Here is a 22,583-nt window from a genome sequence, read left to right as displayed (position 1 = left end):
GCACAGTCAGTCAGGGGCTGAGTTCCAGGACCAGGCAGATATACCCACTATAAGACAAACAGGCAAGCACAACGAAAGTGGCCAAACTTAAAGTCCCTTCAAACCCAAACCATTCTATTCTGTTCTATTCTGTTTTGTTCTATTCTATTTTATTCTGTTCTATATATTTTATAATTTTATTTTGAACATACTCTGCTTTTGCACAGTGAGATTCTGGATGTGACAGTCTGCCATGTTACCAGCATGCCAAGAAGGCCACCATGACTGTGGGAGGGGTCAGCATAGAATGCTGTGTTATTTTCACATACACATGAGATAAAGTGCTTTTTTTTGCCTCGTTTGTTATCAGGAATCATTTTTTCACTTGCTTTCTGTCTGCTTTCCAGGTGTGGATGTGTGGAGGTGGCATGTATGATGTTCCATGCTCTCGAGTTGGACATATCTACAGGAAGTATGTCCCGTATAAAGTCCCCTCTGGAACCAGTCTAGCACGGGTGAGTAATTGGGTCTTGCTGTTTTCCATTTTCATGCATTATCAGTCTCTTCATTCCTTGCGAACCAGTTTCCAGTAAACTATTAAAATGGAAAATGAATGTTTCTTTATTTTTCTGAAATGAGATGTGCAATTACTGCAGTTATTCTGCCTTTCAGAGATAAGACTGCCAAGAATAAAATGGAAGCTTAAAATTACAGGGTTGGACGTCTCAGCACAGAAGCACGTTTCATGCTGATTCAAAAGAACCTAGGAATAACCTAAGGCTTGCGGTTCTCAAATTGTACAGTGTTGTCAGTCATAGTTTTTATAAGCAGGACCAATTTGAATGCACATTTTCTTATCAGTCAGCAGAACAGGCAGAATCTCATGGAAGGGATGTTTTCTGAGGCAAAAGGCCTGAATAACAATTATTTGAGTGACTGTCTGGTGACCTCTAGACATTTCTCAGACTACTGAACACATCCATACCTATGAGGGGCTTTTTGCTCAAGAGAAAATGTTCTGTAACTTTCTGGAGATGTTCACAGGATGTCAAAAATGGGAGATGAAGGGCACAGATGTAGCTTCCAGGAAGATACTAGTATTTATTCATGCTTGAGTTAAATCTTTTCTGGTTTAGAGGATTTTTTTTTTTCTTTTAATAAAATGGCATTAATATTAAAGTCTGCATATTGCCATAGGGTAATATTTTATGAATCATAGTTTTTTTCTTAATAATGAAAATGTGTTATGAATAGAAGAATGAATTTCTTGCTTTGAGGGGGAGATATCCTTGGTTTCAGCACCACAGGACAAGGCTTTCTGTACTAACTGCAGCAGAAAATAGAGGCTGCCTGTGCTGCCTGCCTGACAGCTGGCTAGACAGAAAGAAAAATTTGCCTTAACAGGGTATCAGTGCAGACACTGGGACACACAATTCAGTAATGGGATTAGTGGTAGGGGCAGGAACTGTATTGACTAAATTGTGTGATTAATATCTTCCCTCAGTATAGCTCTGTGTCCTGTCAGAGTTGCCCCACCTGAATTACACTGCTTCATTTATGACATTCCCTGCAAAAATCACACACAACTCCAAATAAGAAATTCAAACTTCAGTGTTTGTTTTCTTCTGTTATATCACATAGTACCTCATTAGAGAATATGCTGTCTCATGCACTACCTGCAGGAGCAAAATACAATAATTTCTATTTGTACTACTGGCATCTTGCATGGTTCAGCACTTAACTGGCTTTCATGGTGGCACTGTGAGTGCTTAGAACCATCAGGTACACGCAGCCTGCAGCCTCCCTGTACTATTTATTTTAGCTTGATTTCAATAAATCACTCATTGAAATATTACTGAAAAACATTTCCAGTTATAAAAATGGTATCTCTGCCCATGCACAGACTGATCACCCTATAACTTACGGGAAAAGATCTAGTGGTGAGTCTTATCCTTCCATTCAAAAAATGGATAGTTTTCTTCTGTGTTGTGGCAGTCCAAAACATGATACTTAGGTAAATTTGTGACACACAGTTATCACTCAAAGAAACTTTAAATTCTCAGATTCACAGCTTCTTTCCAGTACAGTATTCTTTACATTGCATTAAGGCTACCAAGAGCACTAGAGCTCTGTATGTTTTGGTGTTTGGGGCTATTTCAATAACTAGCCCAGGAAGAGAATATTTTCCTTGACCCATCATATTGTGTGTAATTTTAAATCTAAAAATATTCTCTTTCTCTCATCCTTGCCAGAAAAAGAAAATCAAGGACAGATTAATCTTCAGTGTGTCAGCCCCAAATGGAGCTGTTAGCCAAAGTATTATTAGGCAACTATTCACAGGAGTGGCCTAGATATTTGAACCGTCTTTGCATTATCCTCCAAATGTTTTATCATCCAAAGACTATAATCTACAACTTACGAGTTTTTAATCTGAAACTTCCTTCTAGTTCAAATATATAATGAATAACACACTCAAGAATATTTGAAAATATTATCCCCACTGCCAGAAGCAGTACTTTTCACTACTAAGTAGTTTCCACAAAGGTTTTTACTAAATCCTTTTCCACCTTCTGCTGTTTAAAGGAGCATGCCCAAGATGCAGTTCACAAAAGAATGAGCCCTAGAAGGCCCAACTGTGATTATATAAATGATAGCAAGAGGCCTTTATTCATCGAGGGGGAATTTCCCCTTGTGCAGATATTGCATAAAAAGTTGACAGATTTTCCCATCCTATTCCTCAGCACCTGCTCAAGGGATATGGGGACTGGAATTAGGAAGAGAACAGAGCTTCCAGACAAATTCAGGTACAGCCCAAATGCTCATGCCATGGGTTTCCTTTTAAGCTGTTTCAACTCATGTTTACCCTTAAAAAATAATCTTTAAAGTGAGCATTTTACCTTCCCTTGGGATTTCACCTCTCTTTATCTTTTAGCAGTGAGTTCCAACACACAGTTTCAGCCAGCTACGTAACACTTGACAAATCTCAGTATCTGTTTAGAGAACTGTGACCTGTCATGAGAATCGTGTGTGCTTTGAGCAATCAGAGACCTGTCAAAAACTTTGTTGCACCTCCCCATCACTAAATAATCATTAGTGTACTACACACAATAGTATGGATCATGACGTCAACTTTCTGCATCCTTCTTATCTGTCACTCAAAATCTGGAAAGCTTGTGCGTATTTGTTGCTGCCACATCCCACATAAATTGAAAAGCATACACATATGAAACACTGTTAGTAAAATTGTTTGGTGGTGCAGAGCAAAATTAAGGCTAGCCGTAAACATGCATAGTAGATTTATAAATAGATTTTGACAATCAAATGTAGATTAAAAGACTGAATATTTTTGTTTGAAGATGTCTTAAGATGTTGCTGCTTGCCAAAAGCAGTCAGTGTTCAATTCACAGGCAACTGCACCTAAAGAAATAGTAATAGGCATGCAGATGTCAACACTGATTCCACTTTATAACCTGGAAGCACTACATAATTATTCATTCATTCCAAACCTGTCAATCTCTGCACAAAACTGCAGTGACTAGTAACTAATTTTGCTTGTTTATTTTAGGTAAGGCATGTTTAGAAAGCAAACCCCCAGGTCCTAAAAACTGCCGAATTGTTTTACTGGATTATTTTAGTTGCTTTTTGCATTTCTGATTGTTGCTTCCCTTTTAACAATTCTAGCAAAGCCATTTACTTTTAGCCAGTTACCTATGAAATTAGACTTCAGAATATTCTTAGAATTTTCTTCGAGGTGTATCTTAATTTATTATTTATTTTCTTTAGTTTCCTATTGCCTTTTAGGGTGGTTTTTTTTCTATTTGTGGTTCTAGAAAAGCCATAAGAAATATATCAATAAAATCTCACTGTTCCATAGGATATGCAGAGATTAACTCAGTTTCAAAATATATCTAGAGAATTTCTTTTTCTTGCAGGTATTTTTCACCTCATTTTAGCATTAACTACAGAACATTAGCTCATTAGGCCTTTTTGACAGGAAGGGCAATCCCACTGAAGTTCAAATTGAATGCTAACCCAGCAGGGTGGTGAATCCTAACCTTAAGTTGAATTCCTCCTTGCCTGCCAGGACATTGGATCCCACAGCACAGTGATCCTCTGACCCATCAGGCACATGCACAGTGGCATTTCTCTCATTACACAGTGTCACTGAATTGGAACCTGCACGAGTTCGGGTGCAGGAATTCAACTGGTAAAGGTGGGCTCAGATTCCCACCTGAACCACTGGCTCAGCCTTTTTGTGTGGCTCCAAAAGGGATCTTCAAAGCAAATTATTGTAACTATACCATCTGGTGCTCTGATCACATTTGCATTTTTGTCAGAGCTTCCTTTAATATGATGACTGTTTTGGTCTATTTTTTTCCATATGCAAACAATATTTGGGAGTTTCTTAAATTTTATATTCTGTTTCCAGGCAGATTAAAGAACCAGGAGAAGCAGTTAGTAATGGCTACATTTTCTCGTGGCTGGAGTGCGAATGGATAGATGTGGCATGCTGTTCAGAGAGCACTGCTGGCACTTTTGCAATCACCTCTGTAGCACAAAAGACTGTAGCAAAAAGTCAGTTATGATTCAGCAACCACAGTTAGCAGGTGCAACATCAGCTAAGAACTGGCACATTATTTAGGAATCAAGCAAGAATCACCTTCTTAGAGAACAGCACAGCTATAACTATGATTATTACACAGTACAGCTGTTATGTTTTCACTGTTACATTTTTCATTAAGAGATTTATAAATTCATCATTAAAATTAATTAAACCAAGATCTCAAACAGAGTACTTACCAAAGAAAATATTTAAATTATTGTCCTTGACTTTGACAAGGCTCTTGACACTGTCTCGCACAATATCATCATAGGCAAACTCAAGGAGAGTTGGTTAGATGAGTGGACAGTGAGGTGGATAGAGGGCTGGCTCTATGAGGAGGAATGGTAGATCCCAGAGGGTTGTAATCAGTGGCAGAGGGTCTAGTTGGAGGATTGTCGCTGTCACTGGGCCCAGTATTGTTTAACTTATTCATTCATTCAAAATTACTTGAATGAAGAGGCAGATGCCTCCTCAGCAAGTTCAGTGATGACACAAAGCTGGGAGGAGTGGCCGATACCCCAGAGGGCTCTGCAGCCCTTCAGAGGGACCTTGGCAGATTGGAGAGATGGGCAGAGAGGAACCAGCTGGAATTCAACAAAGGCAAATGCAGGGTCCTGGGGAGGAATAACCTCAGGCACCAGCACAGGCTGGGGACAACCTGCAGGGAAGCAGCTCTGTGGAGAAGGACCTGGGGGTCCTGGTGGACACCAAGCTGTCCATGAGCCAGCAGTGTGACCTTGTGGCCAAGAGGCCAATGGTGACCTGGGGTGCGTTAGGAAGAAAATTCCAGCAGGTCAAGGAATGTGATCCTGCCCCTTTCTCAGCCCTGGTGAGGCCTCACCTGGACTGCTGTGTCCAGTTCTGGGCTCCCCAGTACAAGAGAGACATGGAGCTCCTGTTGAGAGGTCAGTAAAAATGATTAAGGAATTGGAGCATCTCTCTTACAAGGAAAGGCGAAGGAAGCTGGGCCTGTTTAAGCTTGAGAAGGGACAACTGCAAGGTGACCTCATCAATATCTGTCATTATCTGAAGGGAGGGTGTCAGCGGATGGAGCCAGGCTCTGCTCAGTGGTGCCAAGCAATAGGATAAGAGTAATGGGCAGAAGCTGATGCACAGGAAGTTCCACCTGAATACGAGGAAGAACTTCTTTACTGTGAGGGTGAGTGAACACTGGAACAGATTGCCCAGGGAGGTTGTGGAGTCTCCCTCATTGGAGATGTTCAAGAATCATCTGGACACAATCCTGTCCCATGTGCTCTGGGATGACCCTGCTTGAGGGAGGTTGGACCAGATGACCCACTGTGGTCCCTTCCAACCTTACCCATTCTGTGATTCTTTGGTCTTCTAATCCTTGAATACAAAAAAAGTCAAAGTAATTTTTGTGGGTTTTTTATTCTATGTTTTCTCCAATCTGAATAGAAGTTTTGCTTTTAAGTAAATTAATACAATGGGATAGACAATTTAGCTATCCAAAAAGATCACGAAGAAGATAGAGAACTAGGTATTTTTGGACAATAAGTACATCAAAGTGGTGGTAGCTACTTCTCAGGATTTACTCCACAGGCTAGAAAGTTACAAGGCCAAAGAAATCTGTTGGAAGTCAAACCCCTGAACTCTTCCAGGCTTAGCTGCAGGGATGAGCTATGGTCTGTATGGGTCTACAAAGCAAGCATGGCAGCAGCCAACAAATTTGTGGAGATGTTCTTATAGTGTCACTCTGTGTTCCACAGCTCCCTCACAGCCACAGAGCTGGGGGCAGGCAGCATCCTCACCAGGACGGGAAACATCCCGGCCCCCAAACCCTGCAGGATGACTTTATGTGAGCAAGAGGTGTAGATTTTCCAATTAATGTATCCTAAATTACTGTTTTCATGTGCCTGGTGGAGATGCAAACTTTTATAGAGAGAATGAAATCCTGTTTGTTTTCAGATGACATCTGTGGAATTTCAGTTCTAGGTATTTGCAGACTACTGGCTTAGAATAAATAGTCTCTTGCTTCTCTGCCAGTTGTGCTAACTCTTAGAAGATTTATTTATATACAACACCAGCTTTGTCATCTAGTTAGAATACTGTCTTCCATGCAGACACATTTCTTTTATGCCTGCAGACATCTCTTTATTTGGTTGGGTTTTGCTGGTTTGGGGGGTTTTTTTACAGAAATATTTCTGATATGAAACCCATTTAAGTTTTAAACACAGTTAGGTGTAAAGAACCAAAGTAAGATAGCCAAGACAGGGAAATATTGACAAGCAGTAGCACTGCATAAATTAAAAGGGGGTTAGGGGAGAAGAGGAAAGGTATGAAACCCCACACTGAGGCTTAACTGATGTGGGCAGGTTAAGTATTAAGACCTGAACATCACAAGACTGTGGTTAGTGTCCAGGAAATGTTTTATTGTTTTTCCACTGTAGAAATACACAGAAATGGTAAACGTTGTGTTCTGACACTGATGGAAGGACCTTTGCACAAAACTGCAGGTACCGTTTTTCTCCTTGTGAGTGCTCTGGAGTTTTGTACCCTGCTGCTTCTGGCATATTAATCCATACTGGTTGGATGAGCTCCTCCAGTCATACTTTGTTCTCTTCTCTGTGATGATTCATTGTAATGTTATGCTACCCATATTCCAGAGGAACATAAAGTAGAGTTGTCTTGACTGGATAGATCCCAATGCACTTTTTAAATACATTTTGTGTAAAACAAACTGTATATTATATTATTCCCAGCCAAATTAAATACAGCTGCTTCCAGAGGTAAACAGGGCACCCATTTTGAAGTAGCAACGATACTGTGGTTCACAAAACAAAAATAGAAAAATTTGAATTAGGAAGATGATGTAGGTGAGGTGAAAATAATCCCACTGGAATTTTACTAGGAAGAATAAGAGATTAATATGTCAGTTGTTGCAGAGATTGTTGTGTTATTCTTGGCAAGTAAACAGTAATGTCCCCTCTTACACCTCACAACCAAAATACAGTTGGGCCTCAGACATGCTGTGGTGATTCGTATTTGATTGGCATAACTGAAAGTGATTTTTGATGTCCTGGCTCATGTGACAAATACTAGCTGGTGACATCCAGCTTCCTGGAAAATGTTCCAATTAAATGCAGGACAATAGGAACTCATAACAGGTTTCAAGTGTTCCAGTAGTAGTTTAATATTGACAAAAGTAAAGTCTATTGATTGAGATCAGGGTCAGTTTCATGCAGTGAGATAGACACAAAAGCAGAAAAAACAGTTTGTATAGGTGAAGTGAAACAAACAATAGAACCATTGTGCTCCTTTAGTGACACCTGATAAAAATCTTTAGAACATCTAGAGGAACTAAGAACAGGAATTACATTGTTGTGTTAGTTCAGCTGCTGCATCTAAAATGTTAATGGAAAAGATGCACCTAGAGGATGGAGGTGCGCTGGCTTGCAGTATGCCTTGGGAGCTCTCTTCTAAGTGCTGTCACCTTAAGCCAGCACACCAGCCAGTTACAAAATGAGGAACTACCCCTCTCATATCAGGGACTAATCCAGTTAAACCTTGCTTAAAGCTAATATTCATGGACCTGTCCTGTGTCATGTCCCTGCCTCACCCTGCTGTTCCATTCTCATGGCCAGCGTCTGCTTTCTTCTCAATGACTAATATCACGTCTCTTGAAAATGACAGGTGATCTTACACACTTAGAAAGAAGGGACAATCATTTGATCACAGAGATGAATCTACCCTACTCACTGAACAAAATGGCCCATGAAAAATTTTCTTTTTTTCAAGTGCAGAAGTCCTCATTTATCTCTCTCTCTCTCCAGTCAAGTTGATTTAAACTCTTTTATTGAAGTCCAGTATGCTGGCTTTGGCTGGGATAGAGTTAATTAACTTGAGAGTAGTTAGTATAGGGCTGTGTTTTAGATTAGTGATGGAAACTGTAATCACCATAGAGATGCCTTCCTTATTGCTGAGCAGGGCTGGCATAGGATCAAGGCCTTTTCTGCTCCTCACACCACCCCCCAGCAAGCAGGGTGAGGAGCTGGGAAGAGACACAGCCAGGACAGTTGATTGCAACTGACCACAGGGATAATCCATATCATATGACATCAGGCTCAGTATATAAAGCTGAGGAAAGGGGGGACATTTAGAGTGATGGTGCTTGTCCTCCCAAGTTGCCACTAGGCTTGAGGGAGCCCTGCTCTCCTGGAGATGACTGAACACCTGCCTGCCCATGGGAAGTGGTGAGTGGCTTTGCTTGTGTGCACAGTTTTTTTTTCCCTGTTAAACTGTCTTTATCTCAATTCTTGAGTTCTCTCACTTTCACTCTTCGGATTCTCTCTCACACCCCTTTTTGTGGGGACTGAGTAAGTGGCTGTGTGGTGCTTACTTGTCACCTGAGGTCAAACCATGACATCCATGTATCAGTGACATTGTAATTTACTGTTTTGTAAATAAAAATTAAAAAAAACACCAAAGCAAAATCACAGTCTTAAATGTGTGAGCTCATATAAACTTAAATAAAACTCATCTAAATGTAAGCCCAGTGGTAAAGAATTTACCAGAGAGTAAAATTGTAACAGTGATTAAAATTATATCAAGAATGTGTAAATGAGCAACTGATGACAGCTGATGACTCAGTGTGGTTGCTCTCACTGTTGTATTCATCTCGCAGCTTCTTTGTGACAGCTGTTACAACCTTACATATAGAAATATGCATCTACTGAAATACCATTGGGACTTACTTATCCTCATACAGAAATTTTTCACTGAAAATGACAAAAGAGAGAACAAATTGTCATTGGTCTTCTTGGATAGGTCCTGAAATACTCTTCAGATGTCCATCTAGAGTCCCTATGACTTCTTTATTTTGTGTGTCAATTCATGTAACTAATTAATATTTAATTGATCTTCATTTAATTGTTTTTATTTAATTTTTTTTTTCCTTTTTTTCCTATTAAGAGTAACCAATCTGGACATCTGTAGCCTTGCAATGAATTTGTCAACCAAGCTAAGCTACGCCATTTTCAGCTGTAGAAACATGTTGTCAAGCATTGGAACAGGCTGCCCGGGGAAGTGGTTGAGTCACCGTCCCTGGAGGTATTTAAAAGACATGTAGATGTGGCACTTAGGGACATGATTTAGTGGTGGACTTGGCAGTGCTGGGTTAACAGTTGGACTCAATGATCTTTGAGGTCGGTTCGAATCTAAATGATTCTATGATTCTATTTTTCATTTTTTCCTTTCCACATGCATTTACATGAGATGTTCAGATTGAATCCAAGCAAGAGTGGTCTACCACAAAGATATGCCGAAACTGATTCTTTCTGTAGTGATATTTGATGCCATTTGAGAAACTCGCATTTAAAGGAGTTTTCTGTAGAAGATTACATAAATAGTAACAGGAGACAGAAATCAAGAAGATTCAAATCTAATTCTTGTTTGTTCTAAATTATTTGAAGATTAGTTTCACTGTGAAACTTAACTGTCTCATGATGATGAAAACAAAAGAGTGCTTAAATGATGCTGTAAGATGTTCACAAAATGTGACCTAGTCTGGTAGGCTCTTAAAGTTCTTTGACACACAAGTTCTGTGGCAGTATACACACACAGAGTAAAATCATATCAAAGTCAAGATTGGGTAGCTATTCAAAACCACTCCCACTTGTGGGGCTTATATGACATGCTCGGATTGTATCTAGCCTCACCTAAGGGTCAGGCAAGGAGGAAGTGACCATCCTCCTTCCTCCATCCACTCTGTCAAGACATCCACTGAGATTATGGGAATGGCAACTCTGGAAGACTCATAAAGGACTTGAAATCACATCCTTACCTTACAGTAAGTAATTTGATTGGTAGGCCTTAAAGTGGTCAGAGATGAGGGCTCTCATTTTGGTTGTGCTCCTCAGATAGGATGAGTAAAAGCCCTGCAGCTCCCTGCCATAATTTGCAGAGAAGAGTTATGATCCTAAGAGGTTCTCTGCAACTTATAATGCTGCTATACAGCCACAGAATGGGGATTTTCAGCTTACAAGTTCACCCATCTCATCTTGGACAGCTTGTATTTTTGCTCCAGGAACATGCTGGGTTAGCACATTCTAAATAAGAGTGCAAATGATGTTTGCCTTTTTTGTGCAAGGTTGCACCAGACCAGCTTTCAGTACAGCAGCTCTTCCTGACTGCATTCAATTCAAGTATGGGGAGTTTTACTACTAGTCTGGACACAATTATGTTAAAAGAACGTATGGTGATTGCTGAACTTGTATAGTGGTAATAAGGCTAAGAAATGCTAGCCCAGGCTAACTGGGGTCAACAAACCTCTTTAAAACTAAGTTGTTTAGATGCTGAGTGCTTGCTTCAGAAACAGCTTCTCACTACTCCAGAGCATAGTGTTCCTTTTGGTCATGTTCATCGTCTGGAGATTTAGAGCTAGCAAATCAAGAGTTTGTATATTTAAAAAAAAAATATATTGGAATTAAAAGGGCTGCCTCATAAGGGTTTGGCTTATGACATCGATGTATAAACATAGTAAGGATAATAAACAATTTCATTACAGGCAATTTTTAGCATGTGATGGAAAGAATGGTTTTGGAAGAACAGGGAAGCAAAGTTTTAAATAGGTTTGTCCGAAGTGTCCTACCTGATACTTGGGGAATGGTGGAAAGAACTGCCTTTCTTTAATACAATGTTTCGGTGGATTTACACATAAACACACACAAAACCCAGTTATAAAGGTGTTATTAGAAAACAAAAAATTTTTGACTGGTGAATTAGAATTTTGAGTTAGTCACCAGGTATAATATCAAGATTTTTGTTGGACTTATGTTTTATCAGTAACAATCATCTAAAGCAGAATGCAGTCTTTTAGAGCAGCCAAGTAGCTAAAGAAAAAAGTCCATCAGAGACTACTCTTAATATTGGTGGGGTGAGCTGCTGCAAGAGTTAACCTGAATACTTTTATTGTATGGCTCTTTTTACAGTATGGTTTTTACATATGAAAATAGCCTATCAGATAAAATGATTGCAAAAAAAATATTTTACAGAACAGTCCTAAACTGCATTGGCATGATAGCAAATGAGGTATACAGCATTGCAGTGAAAGATACGCTAGAAATCACACGTATTTTCATTATTTTGGCTTTTTGTTTAATGTTCCTAATCATATTTTTTTGCCTCATGTACAAAACCTCATCACATAGTCTTTTTACTTGTTAGAAAATTTCTGTATTACAAGTTTTCTGCCAGAAAGGTGACTTTGTCATTTAGATGATATTCTTGAATTTTTTCTGGTTTTCTTTGTCCTACCCAGTTCTTGAATTCTAATTTCTTGTAAAGTTATTTAGGTTTTCATGACATTACAACACAAGTCAAACTTATTTGGAGCACAAGCCATTTTTGAATAGGGATATATGAGTGTTGTGAATTCTTACACTGCTTTAATGTTACTTGCTTTATCCCTGCAGGTTTTAACATACTTGCTTCACAGAGAGAAAGCACATAGAAACTTACCTTGCAGTGTCAGCTAAAAGTACTTCCTTTGTTCTGTGTCTTGCTGTCTTTGTATTCAGATAAGCCTTATTAGTTCAGAGACATTTAGTTTATGTGGATTAATAAAATTCAGGGAAGGAATTTTCCAGTGAATCTTGAAGGCAAGTCAGAGTATGAATCCGGCTTACTTAGATGCAGAGGATGTTCTGAAAAGAAACATTACCTTATGTTGATGATAATCAGATGTATGTTGTCCTCCAGCTTATTACAGAGTGAATCTCAGCATTTCGCAGTTAGTGTTCTATAAAAAGAATATTATAAAACTTGATTATCTTGTTTTTACAAACAAAGCAATAAGAACACCCTAGTGTCTCAATGCTATCCAGGGAGATGTTGCTTTGTTGGTGGGATAAAAGGTTATTGGGCAGCTGTGGCAATACAGAATAGACTCAGCCCATACTCCTCTACAGCATCTGCATATAAATTTGTGTGGCTTGAGCTGCAGGAGGAATTTTAAAAACAAACAAAAATACAGAAAAAAATGCCCCCTTCTTGGTGGTAAATAACAAGAAAATATTTCACTTCAGTCTACCCAGAATTTTTCTTTGCAATGGTATTTGTTTTATTTTGTAATTTGAGGCAGTTAATTTAATTAATTATAATTTGAATAAATTCTTATGCAGCAAAATAGATAATTCTGTTTCCTATAAAATGCCAACAAAAATAAACTTTGTGGAACACAAGCCAGAACTGGGTTTCACAGAACCTAAATAGTCTTAGATATCTTCATCGGGTGAGTGAGTGCAGAAAGCCACAGGTTGTTGTACCTATGCCAGGTGTTTTGCTTCAAGTATATTCCCTTTGAGGGATATGTGCTATGCCTTGCACAGAACTCAGTAGCATGGCAGCACAGCAAACCTTCCAGCTCCAGCCCACAGGTTGTGCAAAACCAGCTGTGAGATGGGGCACAGCACGCTCATGGCTGCTTGCCCCCAAACATGCACATGTAAGACCTGACCCTAAAATTTAGGTAGGAATTGCTTGGTGACTAAGCGGTATCATGACAGATTGAAATTCAGATGCCTTTTAAATGCAAAGTGAAATATATCAGAAGGAATAATTTGAACCATTCTTCCACATTAGGAGGTCTGAACTAAGAGGGAAGAAACAGGTACCAATGTAAGCAGCTGAAAGAAAATTTCTGTTCAACATCCATCATTAATCAAAAATTCATATGAAGAATATGCATAAGGAATATGAAGGAAAGTAAGATGTTCAACAGACAGAAGACTGTCTCTCACAGAGCCAGCAGGGAAGCAGGGTACTTAATACTCTGTAGTGTTTGCTCAACACTGTAATGAAGATAGCATATGGTTACTGGAACTTTTCCAGGTTTTAAGACTGAGAAATGAGACCAGCTAAGCTTAAAAGTTGTGTGGAAGGCTGATTTCTTGTTTTGTTTTGTTTAAAATTTTCCCTATTATGAGTGTCAACCACTCAAAGCATGAAGAAATTAATGTTTGCTCTTTTTTGTGCCACGCAGAACCTGAAGCGAGTGGCAGAGACATGGATGGATGAGTTTGCAGAATACATTTACCAGCGACGGCCTGAGTACAGACATCTCTCAACTGGTGACATCTCTGCCCAGAAGGAGCTGCGCAAGCACCTTAAGTGTAAAGATTTCAAGTGGTTCATGGCTGCAGTGGCTTGGGATGTCCCCAAATACTACCCTCCTGTGGAGCCTCCACCTGCTGCATGGGGGGAGGTGAGGAATAGATCAGATTTAAATGAGTCTAACGTTTTAGATTGTGGGAAATTAAAATTATTAAATCAGAGTAAACCTGGTGGTAAGTAGTGTTATTAAGGAAGTTCACAGTGGTTGAAGCAATCCCTGAACTATCCATTAAAATGAGAAACTGCCATGTCTTAGAACTATCACCGTTGCTTTTGTAACTCATTACAACTTTGTGTGTACGGGGCATACGATGTAGGCACAATGAGGACAAGAATGAGGAAAAGAGCACTCATTACTGTATGTCGCAAGAAGATCTTAGATTCAGAGAGTCACCTTAGTAAAAAGGAAGTCTGAAGTCAATGCTTGGGGGTTTTTGCATATCTACTTGAATACCTCCTCCTGTCCTTACAAGGACAATTGCGTGCAGATGGAGTTCAGTTTGCTGACATGTGAAATGTGACAAGCAAGGCCTGGATACTTCCCTTTTAAAATGATTGATTTTTCTCAGCTGTTCTCTGCATTCTGTAGGTGCTGTCATCACTGAGTACTAGTAGCAGACAAATACAATTTCTCCATTGATGGATGAGGGGAGGGAGAGACCACAAAAGAGAAGCCAGTATCTGAGCATCACTCCAGAACAGGGGGTGAGCAAACAGCCAGCTGCAAATCTTCACCTGTGATCAAAGATGTTCTGCTTTCAGACCTCTCTGAAGAGCAGAGCTGTAGCAAACCTTGCTTTGACAGTTTGTTTTGTGCAGAAGAATTGAGAACACAAGTAGTGCACGGAGAGGAAATTACTTCCTTAGTTGCACTGAAAAATTGCTGTGACCTTTGCCCCCAAGAACTACAGCAGCTTCACTCCGTGGATAGGTTGTGTGCAGCGGGCTTTTTCCTCTCAGTTCATTAAGATACATAAAGAAGGCTTCACTCCTCCAATGTATTGTGTTGCTTTTTTAAAAACCATAGGAATATCTGTACTGTGAGTCCTAGCCTTCTCTGATTTTTCAGATGTTCTTGCAGCTCTCAGAAAACAACTGTCGTGTTTGAAACCAAAGTATGAAGTTGAAACTTTGACCAAAACATTTGGTAAGATCAGACTCAAGTCTGCATATTCCCAGTGGTCAAGACTGGACCATAGACTTCTAAACATAGGTTCCTCTACTATTCCCCAGAATTTCTTTTTAGAAAAGCAAATTACCTCATAGTGAAATTTTTAAAATAACTTTCTGTGGTACTAGCAATCCTTAATTCTTCTTTATAAACTATCAGTTACAGAAAAACTCCAATTATATGTGTCTTACTGTTTGCTACTTCTTGGCAGTAATGAATTCCTTTGTTGTTAAAGCTTCTTCTTTTTGGTGCTGCTACCCACTTTATGAGATTAATGTGTACCAAGTGGTAAGGAATTTATCAGTAGAAATCAGACTGGATCAGATTGCTATGACTGCTACTGTGATCTTCCTTCACTATCTTCCACATGTATACATGCATTGTATACATACATACATTGGAGGACTGTGATCAGATGTGTAATTTCTCTGGCCAGCTGGATGATCCTTAACCTCAATCAAGAGGGTCTAAGAGGAGGAGCTTGTGATTCAGGTATTCATTTTTTTCATAGCAATATTAATATAATCTTTGCATAAACCCAAGTATTTTTAGAAGTATATCAAAGATCATATCAGTGGTGTGAGGTCTGTGCCTTAAAAGCATTTACTAAGTTCTTAGGAAGGACATGAAGACCAAAGATTTTCTTTTTTGTCTAAAACATACTTTCACTAAAATAACAAGAAGAGAGCTTTCAGCCCTGCTACTCTTGTTTTTCCTGAGACTGTCCCATTCCTGTGCAGTTTTAATTAATTTGTTGGCACTTGCGAGGACCTTGGAAAAACTTGAAGGTCAATGTCTGTGAGAATCTGAAAGACGGAAGCAGGCTGTAATGTTACTGCTTTGTAAAAATCACTCAGCTCTAGAAACCTTGCTGATTATACACACCAAAAGTCTGTGCCAACACTGACTCATTTAGTACCCTATTTGGAAATACTTTACATCTGCTTGCCTATGCCAGTCTGAGAAAGAGTAAACAATGAAGTACTCAGACAAGTTTGGCTCTAGTATTTTGATATCTAGCTAGTAAAAGCATGTGGTGTGAAAGCAGACGTCTCATAAACAGCCTCTGCTCAACTCCTCTTTTTTTACAAACACATTTATTTAAAATCCGACTCTTACATTTCTTGACAAAATCTGTTTTTGATGGAAAAGAAGGACATTTGGAAAACAAAAAGCAATCTTTTTTACTACACTTGTCATGGCCTTATCTCTTATGTGTGTTTGTGCCTTTTGTCCTTGTAGCTTGCAGGGTGTATGTTCCCTTGATAATCTGTTCTACCTTGTAACATCTGAAATATGTGCAGTAGAGCAATGTAATAGCAAATCCAGACAGATTAAGGTTAGTGAGACTGTCAGTTCTGTGTTTGAGTGAAGTAACTTCACTCTTTTCCACTGTGGAAAAGAGGAAAGTGTTCAATTAGGTTTTGTTCTTACTCTTTTGAATATATTGGGAAGTCTGGTGCCAGTTGAAAACAGTAATACCCATCCCATGGTCTTTCTAAGACAGAATAATTTATTTGTAATGTGTATTTGAAGTTCTACTACGTAAAACAATAGATGTGAATTGGACACCAGGTGTTTTCTTAGGAAGTACTCATGAATCTACAAGCTGTGATCCAGCACAAACATATTGTGTATATTGTGCAAATATCACAGCTTCCAATACCTTTAAAACCACATTTTACTGTAAATCAATCATATAATATCAGACATTGTCATTTATTTTAGATTTCATGAGTCCTGTAATCAAGGTGATGCAAAAAAAATTGTTTTACTGAGTCAAAAGGGAATTATTTAAGCTTGGTTTCACTTGCTGTTACATGAACTTCAGTAATTTAATGAGGAAGTGTCTCAGTCACTGCAGCATTGCTAAGCTGTAGGACCTGAAAGCACTCCTTTCTCGGCCCCAAATTCATGGATTTTACAGAACTGTTTTACAGCACTGACATGAAAATGTTGCACATAGTCAAGTGGCACATTTGAAAAAAGATTAAAGCCTAAGAACTCACTACCTTCTCTTTTGGTTATTTTCCTTTTTTTAAAATGTGTCATACTCATACCCTTAATGAGTCAATCTGAGCCCAGAAAGTGTCACATATCTGTTGTACAAAAGTGATACAACCCCACCCTGCACAGACTGAGTGCTGCACAGCTGCACAGATGGACTGTTCAAAGTCTTTTATCAGGATCAGTATCACACTGAATGACAGTCCCCTGTTTCTTCAGTGAGGTCTTTGGCAGTGTTTGACTTCTTTACCTTTGACTTTTTCTTTTTTATGGCGTACACAAAGGATAAATACTTCTAAAATTACTGTGTATCAGTTGACAGGAGAAGTGGCTCATTTTTCCATATTGAATCCATAGATATTGATGGCCGTAGGGTTATCTGAGAATGTAAGCAGTGCACTAAAACTGGCTGTAAGCGCTGCTCAAACAAAAAAAAGTAACATAAATGAATATTGCTAATGTCTTCTAAGAGTTAAAGCCATTTTCATATTGAGGGATTAAATCAGATATAGGGAAAGTATTATATAAACTGATAGCACCGAGGTGCTTCTGTTGTTACTGTTTCCCTAAGGATTGTTCTAGAACCATCTCCACAGTTACTGTTCACAGATGACCATATTGAACATACACTTGTCTTTAGATTGCTACACTTTCCCTCTTTCTGCTTTTGACATAGACAGTTTCATGTCATGATGAGCATGCAGGGGAGCTCCCAGAACGCCTGGGAATTTACCTCTCCTGCTGGGGCTCACCCCTCCCTGGCTCCATGAAGGCTGAGTTGTCCCTGGGTGACAGCCTGGCTCCAGTGCAGGCAGGGCAAAGCTGCAGGAGCCAGGACATCACCCACTACCTCAACAGCAAATCTTGCAGGAACTCACTTGCCTGGAAAAAGTTGTAGAGTTTTAGAATTATCAAAGAATGTTGGTCAAAATAACTGCTGGGCGCTGGGAAGCTATATTCTCTATGCTTCTACACCTCATCTGCTCTCTGTAAGGACTACAGTGTCCATAGTCTCAAAGTGAGTTAGGATGGCATTTCAAGAACTAAGTATGTGTAATGACTTACAGACAGTGTCCTGTGCTTGTGCCAGAATTTATTTAATTCTGAAACAGCCTTTAATATCACCACTAACCATTCTTGTCAGTCCATACGTGGGAGCCCTTGGAAGCACACTTTCCCTGTACGTTTATCTGTGTGTACAAATGATGGCATTTGAGGTTGAGCAAGTAAGTTTTGTATGTAGCAACTCAATGCTCTACCTGCATGGCTGATAAAATCTGTCTCCTGTTCATCCTTGGTCTTACAGCTGCACAAATATGAATGTTGGAAATGTGTTAGGATCACTAGCTATTTGTTTTCTAGTTGTAACTCATAACCTCAAAAATCCTAAATCCATTATATTGTGTGACTGGAGACAAGGCAGTTCAAATGCATATTGGTGTATAAATGAGGGGGGAAAAAATGTCCCTGTGCTTCTGGTTCCCTCCTTTGTCCATGGAAGCATCTTACGGGATTTGCAGGTTGTGTGGTGCTGATACTTGGCAGAACATTCCCTGTGGCTCTGGCTCTGGCATGATGGCTCAGTTCAGTTTCTGGCAACTGCCAAGGCCACACAGAAGCGCCAGAGAACAAAAGCACAGACTTGACTGAAATGCCTTATTACAAAAAGAGAACAAAAATCAAATCACAACCCTTCTGCAGCTGAAAGGATGAAACAGAAAAAGGATGAGCTAACATGTAAGCTGCAAACAAACAGAGGAAAAACTAACTCAAGCAAACCTTTCAGGAGCAGAGGGAAGAGGGGAGGAAATAAAGAACGTGAGAGAGATTCCAGCAGTGAAGGAACTAAATGTAGTTTCAGCTCAAGCCTTTTCCAGAAATGGACTGAACACATTTACTGCACAGTCCAAATGACAAAGACTGGGATGGAGCGATGCCATCGAGACAAAATTATGAAAGCCTTTTAATGCAGTAAGCATTAATTGGACATGGAGCATATTCACTGTCATTTTACAATTCTGAATCACATAAATATACCCAATTATTAATGGCAATTGTTAGCAGTTCCATTTTAATTAACTTGCATGCTGTAAGAACTGAACTGATGTATCATTCAATTTTCTATTAGACCAGAAATCTTTATCTATACAATTGAAATTTAAGTGCATTGAGTAATGATTGAATGTTCTCAAAAAAAAATTATACTTGATGTAGGTATTTCACATGAAACTTTAAAAATATGACATTAAATTCTAATCCACTCATTATTCTTTCCTGCCTCTTTTGCTGGATGATATGAAAATGAAGGTTGTTGAGAACTAATTACCTTTCATCTTTTTTACTGTGGGGCTGCCCAGTGCTGGATTTCTGCATCTGGTTGTGTGTATAAACAGCTAGTGTTTTACCTCATCCTTAGCAATTTTTATTGTATTGAAAATAGAAAAAATATCCTAGGACTGGGCTGGTCCAAGTTTTAAAACAAGTGCTTCTCTGAGCTCTTGTGAAGGATCCAAGGTTTCTGGAGGCAGTTGCTCAAACTGATGCTCTCCCATCTTCTGCCCAGTCTGCTCTTTTCTAAGATAACCTCCTAAAACCTTTCCTGAAGGTAAAGTTTTTTACATTTTCTCCACTACCTGTTGCTTTCCCATCTGTGTAAATCTTTCTTTCTCATGGTTAATAGATTGGATCCCACTCCTCTAGGGTCAGAAAAAGAGCAGAGTAGCTCTGGCATACAGAAGTATTTCCCCTCCTTGCAATGTTTTGTGCAATGCTGAGAAGTTTTCCGTCCTTAGGATGTGTACGAGGTATGCAGTGGCGATATGTACATTTGTCTGGCATATTATGGCAACAGCAGTGACTTCTAAAGTATTTTTCATGAAAAAACACAAATGACTACTCAATTGTATCTCCATCCAGCATCTAGCTTTCTTTTAAAAAGGATAAAAGTAGCATCCAGAATGTCAAAATGTGCACTGGTTTCTATATATTATACATATAGAATTTGTACGTGTTTCCATGCACTTTGATTACTCAGTTTCTGTTTATCTCATTGAGAGGGTAAGTTTTTTTAAGAAATCCTTTTCATTGTGGAGGTGTCTAAAGGATTTTTAACTAGCCCAACTAAGGTACTCAAGGTGAAGTGTGCAACTATTTGCAAAACAAATTTAGGATTTTGCTCTTTTTGGTGGCAGTGGGCAAATATTTTCAACCCAGTGTTTCAAAGAAAATATACCTGTCAACAGTAGTACATAACTGGTATGATTGATAGTCACAGATTAGTTATTACTCACTTGCTTCAGCCTCAAGAACAAGATTTTCCTTTTAAGAACAAGTTGCACTGCAGCGTTTGCAGCAGGCATGCAGAAGGAACCTCCATGGGTTAGCATAAGTTTCAGTGCAGATTTGTTAAGTACTTTTTCATTTTATGCACTTCAGGGCGTAATGTGTGACCTTATCTACAATGGTGTTATTGTGTCAAAGTAAGAGCATGGATTGGAACAGGGCATGCCTGAATTTTTAATGCATACTGCTGCTCCCATGCCTGGGACGGACTCATACAGTCAGTTCCTTCTAATACTGTTGATCTCTCTTGCTGTCATAGGAAGGAAGAAGCAGTCAGATAAGCTTTGAACTTCTCGGACTTTTTTTCTTTTCATTTTTTTGCATGAATATATTTCATAAGACCTACCTTTCATTTGTTAAGCAAAATATTTCAAACTTTGATTCTTCTGAAGCTGCTCCTAAAAAGAGTAGTTTATTCCAGGACATGGCTCTCTACCCTGTAAAAAGTAATACCTACCAGTTTTATGTAACCAATGGTCAATCTCGAGTCCTTCCGAGCTAAATTCCTAACCCCTGACACTGAAAGCTCTTTTCTGCAGCCCAGTTTAATGGAAAACGTTGCTGTTTGGTCTTGCAGATTCGAAATGTGGCAGCCAACCTCTGTGTGGACAGCAAACATGGAGCCACGGGGACGGAGCTGAGGCTGGACATCTGTGTGAAGGACGGCTCAGAACGAACGTGGTCACATGAACAGGTATTTTAATGGTGGAAAGAGAAAATCAGGGTAACATTGCTGCTTCTCTTTTCCAGCTTTTAAACATTTTTCTGAGGGTTTCTCCTTTTCTTAAGGTAAAACCGAATGTAGAAATAATTTGTGAATTATTACTGACCTTAATGGCTTTTATAAAGTACTCCTTAACATAACCTCAGAAATTCCAACAGCCACTTGGGCTGTCTTCACTTCCAAAAGGAATTTCAATGCCCAGAGAGCTTTTTTGAGGCCCCATTCTCTCCAACTGTGTCATGAAAACATGCTGATTTTGGTTTAGTTGCCTGTAAATATTTTAAATATAGTACCAGGCCTTGTACAGCTCCAGTCATTGTCTGTTTTTATGCTTTCATCTCAATAAGCATTTTAAACAAATACAAGGTATAAGCGAGATAAATGGGTAAAAGCAAGCAAAAAAACATTTCAAAAGACAAGGAATTATAAAGGCTCAATATTATAAAGGCTTATTTAGGTTGGCTGGGTAGAAAAATATTAGTTCTCAGGAGTATGGAGGAAAAGAGCTCTGATTTTTACTCACTGTGAGTGGCATAGGAAAGGGATCATGACTCACAGGCCATGGGTCTGGCCAATGTGACCAAAGAGGATCCAGATGAAAAGTACAACCTATCCGTTTATTAGCAAATTTAGTGAGCAATGGCTTTCACAAGAAAAGGCCCCAGATTAGTAAAAGGTTCCTAATGCTGAGGAGAAAAATTGACCTGGCAATCACACATGGCACTTTGTAAAAACTTAAAAGCTCAGGAGAGAGGAGTTCTGAGGGGTATTTGAAGTGCTGAGGTCAAAAAATCATGCTCTGAGGATACTGAGAAATGCAGGAGGAGAGCTGGAAGTGCATGAAACTGAGAAGCTGAAGGATTATCTCAATTTAGGAAGTGCCAACATGGCAAAAAAGGAAGTTGCTGAAAGAAGACTTCTTTAGATAGCTACCAAAGATACTGCATGGGGATAGGGTGCTAAGACTAGATAAATACAATTCTGTTTTGTTTCTGGAAGACATACAGTAATTCAAGGAGTTAATTGAAGGAAGCTGTAGGGTCCAGACTAGACCATCACAATGTTCTCTGGCTTTAAAATCTGCAAAGCTGCAAACCCTCCTCAAGAAGGGAGGGGGGAATGCTGAGGCTGCCAGAGATGAGAAAGGAGGAAAAAAAGTCAGATGAAAAGATGAGAGAAAAAATAAAAGTTAGCAGAGAAAAAGGAGGCTTGAAATATCCTTTGCAAGAATAAAGGCTTGAACAAAGGGGAAATGACACAAAGGGAGAAAGGATGTTAGGGAGGAATCCGTGTTTCAGCGTGCTCCAGGGTGCTGCAGCGTTTGGGATCAGACTGGATATAAAGGTCTTATTACTCTGTACTAAGGCCACAAAGTGACTTCATTAGAACCAGTAGTGAAGCTGGCACGAAGGGAGTTCAACCAGCCAGCTCCTCAGATCCCAGAACCAGAGCTGGGAAGCCTCAAGCACTTCGGTGCTTGACGTGTGCCCCAGGCACAGCACGAATTCTGTCTGCCGGGCTGATGGGGAACAGCGCATATCCTCGCACTGCCGGAGAGCGTGGAAACCTTCCCGGGAGCACCTCATCCCTGGGGCGGTGCGGCTGCGGTGCGGCGGGCGGGCGGC

General features: G+C 39.5%; 1 protein-coding gene across 1 annotated transcript in view; it reads left to right on the top strand.

The window, feature by feature from the left end:
* Positions 1–22,583, top strand: part of GALNTL6 (polypeptide N-acetylgalactosaminyltransferase-like 6) — a 281,614-nt gene that overhangs the window by 247,842 nt on the left and 11,189 nt on the right. Inside the window, exons 8-10 of the mRNA XM_017744313.1 lie at positions 387–494; positions 13,584–13,805; positions 20,812–20,928. Coding sequence (XP_017599802.1) covers positions 387–494; positions 13,584–13,805; positions 20,812–20,928 — 447 coding nt within the window. The remainder of the gene's footprint in view (positions 1–386; positions 495–13,583; positions 13,806–20,811; positions 20,929–22,583) is intronic.

This window comes from Corvus brachyrhynchos, unplaced genomic scaffold (assembly GCF_000691975.1).
Source record: "Corvus brachyrhynchos isolate BGI_N302 unplaced genomic scaffold, ASM69197v1 scaffold17, whole genome shotgun sequence".
Taxonomy (NCBI): Eukaryota; Metazoa; Chordata; class Aves; order Passeriformes; family Corvidae; genus Corvus; species Corvus brachyrhynchos.
Note: the sequence above shows the minus strand (reverse complement) of the source record. Positions and strands in the feature narration are given on the sequence as shown.